This window comes from Rhinopithecus bieti, unplaced genomic scaffold (assembly GCF_001698545.2).
Source record: "Rhinopithecus bieti isolate Rb0 unplaced genomic scaffold, ASM169854v2 scaffold_30905, whole genome shotgun sequence".
Taxonomy (NCBI): Eukaryota; Metazoa; Chordata; class Mammalia; order Primates; family Cercopithecidae; genus Rhinopithecus; species Rhinopithecus bieti.
This window is the reverse complement of record NW_016813198.1, coordinates 71,620-78,335: the sequence shown is the minus strand read 5'-3', so window position 1 is coordinate 78,335 and position 6,716 is coordinate 71,620. Positions and strand designations below refer to the sequence as shown.

At 40.0% G+C, this 6,716-nt stretch overlaps 1 protein-coding gene across 1 annotated transcript in view; it reads right to left on the bottom strand.

Annotated features, from left to right (window-relative positions):
• Positions 1-634: 634 nt before the first annotated feature.
• LOC108512479 (histone-binding protein RBBP7-like) overlaps positions 635-6,716 on the bottom strand; it is a 24,739-nt gene continuing 18,657 nt past the window's right edge. The window contains 3 exon segments of the mRNA XM_017847752.1: positions 635-1,085; positions 1,802-1,912; positions 5,182-5,239. Coding sequence (XP_017703241.1) covers positions 1,017-1,085; positions 1,802-1,912; positions 5,182-5,239 — 238 coding nt within the window. The 3' untranslated portion in view covers positions 635-1,016.

The following is a 6,716-nucleotide window of genomic DNA, read 5'->3' as shown; positions in this document are numbered from 1 at the left end:
GCTGGCCCAGAAAAGGTTTAAATGTTGAATTCACTTAAGTTGCATTTGTTGCACCATCATGGAATCATGATGTGTATTATTTATAGTGGCAGTAGACTCCAAGGTGTAGAGAAAACTTGGGTCTTGGGTAATATGGACCATTTCATCCTCAGACTTGTTAGGAGTACATTTCTTGGTCTTGAGACCAGTATTCTTCAGTTACGTATGCAACTGCCTTTATTACACCTGGTTATCACAATTCAATTCTCAGGTGTTGCAGAAAAATCTACCTCTTTCAGACTGTAGATGGAAATAACCGTGAAAAAATGATGCAGATATCTTCTAGTTTGTGCTAAACACACTGCTTTATTTTACAGCCCACGTCTTTCATTGAGGATACGAATTGTTAAGAGGCAGTCTTGTTTTGCTTTTCAAAGACATTTTGTAGAGATTTTCACTAATGTGAATCTGATTTTATCTACTTGATTCTGTATAGATTAAGTAAATATGTATGATAAACTTAACAGCTTCTGTGTATTCTTTTATTATCCATGTGGCCTTAACTGTACGAGTCCAAAGGTACCATTTTACCCATTTCTACTCAAAAAGTAGGACCCCCCCACCACCCCCCACAAAGCTTCTAAAAAACCACAAGTTTTATTTTAAAACTTTATTTCTGCAAAGCCAATCAAGAAGTGTTGGAAGGAAAAAGTGTAAAAGTTATTCTTGCATATTTGGGAACAGCAAGCACTTAGTTTGAGAAAATGAGGACTTAAAACAGTTGAATCAAAGGCAATACCCTGCTACTTGTATTTAAATCAAAGATGTTCTTTCTTAAGTAACATTCTTCTCTTCCCTAATAGCTACAATATGATACAGTACGCAACAGCTCACTTGAAAGTGCTAGAATCAGAGGATAAAGAAGCCATAAGCCAACCCACTTAACATTTCCTACTATACAATGCCTTTTTGGCGCTTGACAAATCAAGCATTCATGTAGCATTACATTCAACAGAAACATCTCTCGTACTTTGGGTTTAAGATCCTTGTCCCTCCAGTTCGGATGTCGTGACATCTGACTCTTCATCATTGTAAATATTTTCAGCCTGGAGATAACCAAATAAATTCACAGGTGTAAAACTCCCTATGGTTTTACAAGGTCATCTAAAACAATTTAATCTATTTAGAACTTATCAGTTTCACTTTTACATTTCTTTCTAAAAGCTTCAATAAGGAAATGGCAGGCTAGCCAGTGTTTTGAAAAATTCTTTGCCAGTGTGTAATTCCACATGTATACTTAGCCACCCATCCATGCACTAATTTCAATCACTGTTCATAAGAGATGTTTTCCAAAAGCACTTCAAGCATCGTTTAGAGGAAGTGGTAGCCCAGATGTTATGGAAGTCTCAGTTAACACCTTAGAAATGTTAGGTACTCAGTGCTCATCCTCAGAGAACTTAGTGTCATTTGAATGCCTTGACATCTCCTTCCCATATCCCTCGTATCTACCACACAGAACAGACACTGGAGACAGAGCAGCGATGCCAAGACTCCAGTGCATGAAGAGCGCAACAACAATGAAAATCAGTGCAGATGCAGAGATTTCTCCTGACCTGATAGGTGCTACAAATAGCCAACAGTGGACGAAGCACCATATGGGACTAAAGATTATATTGTTGAAATGGAAAAAGTTCTTTTAAACTATTTCTGTAAATGTTTGGCATAATATGCACCTACATATTCGAAATAACTTTATTACATTATGTAACTAGTAAATCTCTCCTTTACAAGACAGTCATTCAAGAAAAACATTTTAACTCACCATTTGCCATATCTGCATGATGTTATCCTCAGACACTGAGCAAATGACCCAAGGCTCATTGGGGTTCCAGCTAAAATCTGAAATCTTAGCAGTGTGTCCTCCATGAATAAACTGTTACAAGAACAAAAAAAAACTGGTTTCATATACTCTCCTGTTAATCCTAATAAAGATTTTAAAAAGTCTTTAGAGCATCAGTATTTCAACTCGGGGTGGGTGCTGTCTGGTTTTGAAGAGAGGGTGGTACAGGCTCAGTAATCTATTTATACCTATTTTGCAAATTTCCAAACCTCCAGAAAAGATGACAGAATATAGTACAATGGATACCTGTATACCCTTTACCTAGATTCACCAAGTACTAACAGCATAACCGATGCTTTATCCACGTGTCTATACAATGAAATGGCTGAAGACTTCAGCCTGCATTCCTTAAGAATGACATTTTCCTACATAATCAAAATGCCATTTCCATACTGATTATGATGAACATTAATCCAGCATCATTTGCTCATATAGTTAGGTGCAAATATCTAAGGTAGTCAATCCATTATATGCCATGTAACATACTCTTCTATTATACAGGGGGCCTGAGGAGTCTTCTGGTTCTTCCCCTCTGCACTTTACTAAGATAGGCATACTTCTTGCCCATCTTTCCAAGGTACACAAACAGCACCAGGGTGAAAGAAAATCCCTGGCTCCAAAAGCAAAAAGCATAGCTCCAGATAGTCCCTTATAAGTTATGCCTAAGGTGAGACAGCTTTGCTAAACAATTCTGAAGAAAGCAGTTGTTCCCTGAAAGAGACAACCTGGTGGGAAGGCACTATGCCTTATTTATCTTAGAATTAAGATTTAAAGGAAACAGTTCTTCACAAGGACAATATTAAATACATTGCTTGGAATTGGGACATCACACTTTCTGACAAAGTCTGATTTGACTCTAGTTTGGCAGAGGTCCCTGCCTGCCGACAACTATGTCTTATGCAATGTATCTATTTTACCGAATAATCTTATCAGGTTAAAAATATGAAGCGGGGCTAAAACTCAACGCCTGTAATCCCAGCCCTTTGGGAGGCCAAGGCAGGTGGATGGCTCAGGCTCAGGAGTTCAAGACCAGCCTAGGCAACATGACAAAACCCTGTCTACAAAAAATATGAAAATTAGCCAGGCGTGGTGGGGTGTGCCTGTAGTCCCAGCTACAAACTGGGAGGTGGAGGTTGCAGTGAGCTAAGACTGCGCCACTGCACTCCAGCCTAGGTGACAGAACCAGACTTTGACTTAAAAAAAAAAAAAAAAAAAAGAGGTAAACAGCTTTTTAAAGTACTCTTAAGGGGTACACAAGTGAATATGTTGGCTGGGTGTGGTGGCTCATGCCTGTAATCCCACCACTTTGGGAGGCTGAGGCAGGCGGTCAAGAGACCGAGACCATCCTGGCCAAAATGGTGAAACTCCGTCTCTACTAAAAATACTAAAATTATCTGGACACGGTGGTGTGCACCTGTAGTCTCAGCTACTTGGGAGGCTGAGGCAGGAGAATCGCTTAGAACCCGGGAGTCGGAGGTTGCAGTGAGCTGAGATCATGCCACTGCACTCCAGCCTGGGCGACAGAGCAAGTACTCTTAAGGGGTACACAAGTGAATATATTCTAAGATCACTGGGGCTTAGAATACATACAGGAGTTATCAAAGCATACTGGTGGAATAGTTCACTACTTTCTTTTTGGGACAGGGTCTCACTCCCATTGCTCAGGCTGGAGTGCAGTGGTGTCATCATGGCTCACTGCAGCCTCAACTTCCCCAGGCTCAGGTTTCTCCTACCTCAGTCTCCCGAGTAGCTGGGACTATAGGTGCATGCCACCACGCCTGGCTAATTTTAATTTATGGTTTTTTTTTTTTTTTTTTGTAGAGACAGGGTTTTGCCATGTTTTCCCAGCCTGGTCTTGAACTTTTGGGCTCACGTGATCCACCCACCTTGGCCTCCCAAAGTGCTGTGATTCCAGGCAGGAGCCACCATGCCCAGGCCCAGTTTAATTCTCTCAAATGTCCCTTGATTTCAAGCTCTCTTGTGAAAAACAAAATCCTAGTGTATTTTCTCAAGCACCTTGGAATTGTTGCAGAGCCATAATATACAAAGTAATACGCTTTCCTTTCTCCCTAAAAAAATTGCTGGAGACCTTGAAAACACTGTCCTATGTGAAAGAATCAGACCCAAAAGACACAAGTCCCATTTACATGAAATATCTAGAAGAGCCCAATCTCATAGTGCCAGAAAGTCTCTTAGTAGTTGCCAAGGGCTGGAGGAAGAAGCGAATTCAGAGGTGATAGCCACAGTTTCTTTTGGAGGGTATGAACAATGTTCTAGAATTGATTTGTGGTGATGGTTGTATAAGTCTATGAATATACTAAAACCACTGCCTTCAAGAAAAGAAGGAAAATCCCCAAAACCCAAGAACACCCCTCCCCACTGAACTGTACACTTTAAAGAGGTGAACTGTGTAGTATGTAAATTATATCTCAGCAAAGCTGTCATCAAAACAAAAGGGACTGGGGCATTCTTACAAGGTGGGCTTAGTGAACATCTTCTGTGTGCAGGGCTTGCTCTCAAGGGCCTTCTTTACCTTTGAAAACTTGTGGACATTCAATATAATCCATAGGTTCAGAGAAAAAATAAATAAAACTCATGGACAAAGTACAAGTGTGCCAAAAATGAGTACTGGAATTAGAACTAAAATCATAAATGACAAGAGTGATGAGTGACTATCTGCCAAATGATAGGAGGAGACAAATGTTAGATTCAGAGCAAGGACAAGGAACCATTGCTAAATCTGGCAATGTTTCACAGACAAATGACGAAGTGAGCACTGAAGGACTCAGACGGGAAGAATGAGGATGGGCAGATACCACCATATAAGCTTTCAAAGGGCCAAGGAGATGCATGTGCTTCAATCGGGCATGGGAGGGAGGTAGTGGGCTCTGCTACCATCAAGATCGAGAAAGTCCTCCTTTTCTGGGCAGGAAACTTAAAAAGCATTTAAAATTTTTTCTGTACTGTTAGGAAATGTTAAGTATTGCCAACTGAATAGCAGTTATACTCACTCCCCATCCCTAAACCATCACAAATACCAGAGTTGAAATCAGTGAGAAATCACTACACACTATTTTCCAGGACCTCAAACCATTCTCAGTGAAACATTCATAAAAACCTACTGGGCACCATTTACTATTTTTGATAAATGTCAAAGCCCAATCACAATAACCTTCAGGACCTCCATTTTGAAACCATCTGCAAGAGCTAGAATTCGAAGTTCTGACTCATTCTCGAAATAAACGGATCAACGACAATCCAATCTGCATATGGCATTTCATCTTCTATAAGCCAATGCGTACCAGGAGTTCTGGAGGCCCATCTTCTGCATCTTCTGCTGATTGTTCTTCCCCAATTTTACTGTAAGAATAAAGAATATAATGCTTTTCATCAGTGAAATTCTTGTAGCATGAACATCTGCTAAACCAGTATCAGCCCAGACAGTAATCTTAGAACACAAACACACTCACAAAACAACTTATTTCTATACTACAATCAATTAAGTTTTTTTTCTTTTTCCTTAGAGACATGGCCTCTCTGTTTCCCAGGCTGCAGTGCAGTGGCTATTCATTCACAGGCACGATCACTGTGCACTAGAGCCTTGAACTCCTGGGCTCAAAAGCGATCCTCTCGCCTCGGCCTCACCACATCTGGCTACTGTTTATATTTCGTGTAAGGGTGGAATGTTTACTTTCTGGAAATAAGTTAGAGTTGTTCATAGCTGAAGCTGCAGAATGAGGAATTATTGTCAATAATAAACATTAACTCAAAATCCCTTCATTATTTTAACTGTTTATTGCCTTAGAATTAAAAGGTGAAATGTATAGTTAAAAAAATCTACACATGAATTGACGTGTAATCCCTATACTTCACTCAAAGCCTTTTGCATCCCAGGAGTAAAATATAATTACATATCAGTACTATAGATCTGTCTAAAGATATGGCAATAAAAGTTACGAAATGTGTAAGCCAAGGAAGTTTTTAAGGTTTTTCTCTTAAAAACTTCAATTTGTAGAATTTGCCAGTGCTCAACAGTGAAATCACTCTTTATGTATCAGTATCAGCCCTATCCTTTTACCTAACCCAAATACTTTACTAGTAACAACTGCTAACAAAACCCAGCCCTCCAAGTGAGACATTTTTTTCCTTCCCATAAAATTAACCAAACAATCTCAAACCTGTAGGATTGCTAGACAATTATATTTCTCTTCCACATGTCAGTACAGTTGCTAACACTCACCCATTTTAATCCCAAATTTTATCTAATTTTTAAATTTTTTGTAGAGACACGGTCTATGTTGCCCAGGCTGGTCTCGAACTCCTGGGTTCAAGCGATCCTCCTGCTTCAGCCTCACAAAGTACTGGGATTATAGACATGAGCCGCTATGCCTGGCCCCCTATCTAATGTAATTTTAATATTGAACAAGCTAAGAAATAATTGTAATAAGAAATTACACACAATGGTCACAAATTATTGGCACCTTAAGGGGCAATTCAGTTGCCAGGGCATCAGACTTCCAAACCTTGCTGTACGCTTCATACCTCTTTATAGTTTTGATTTACGTTTTTTTATTTTACTACTAAAATTGTTTTTAAATCAAATACAATGCCCCGAACTGTCTGCTTTAAAGGTTTTCTACATCTTCAAGTATTTATCATGGCAACAGCTTGCTCCATCAGAACCCTGAATATTGGCCGGGCGCGGTGGCTCAAGCCTGTAATCCCAGCACTTTGGGAGGCCGAGACGGGCGGATCACGAGGTCAGGAGATCGAGACCATCCTGGCTAACACGGTGAGACCCCGTCTCTACTAAAAATACAAAAAACTAGCTGGGCGA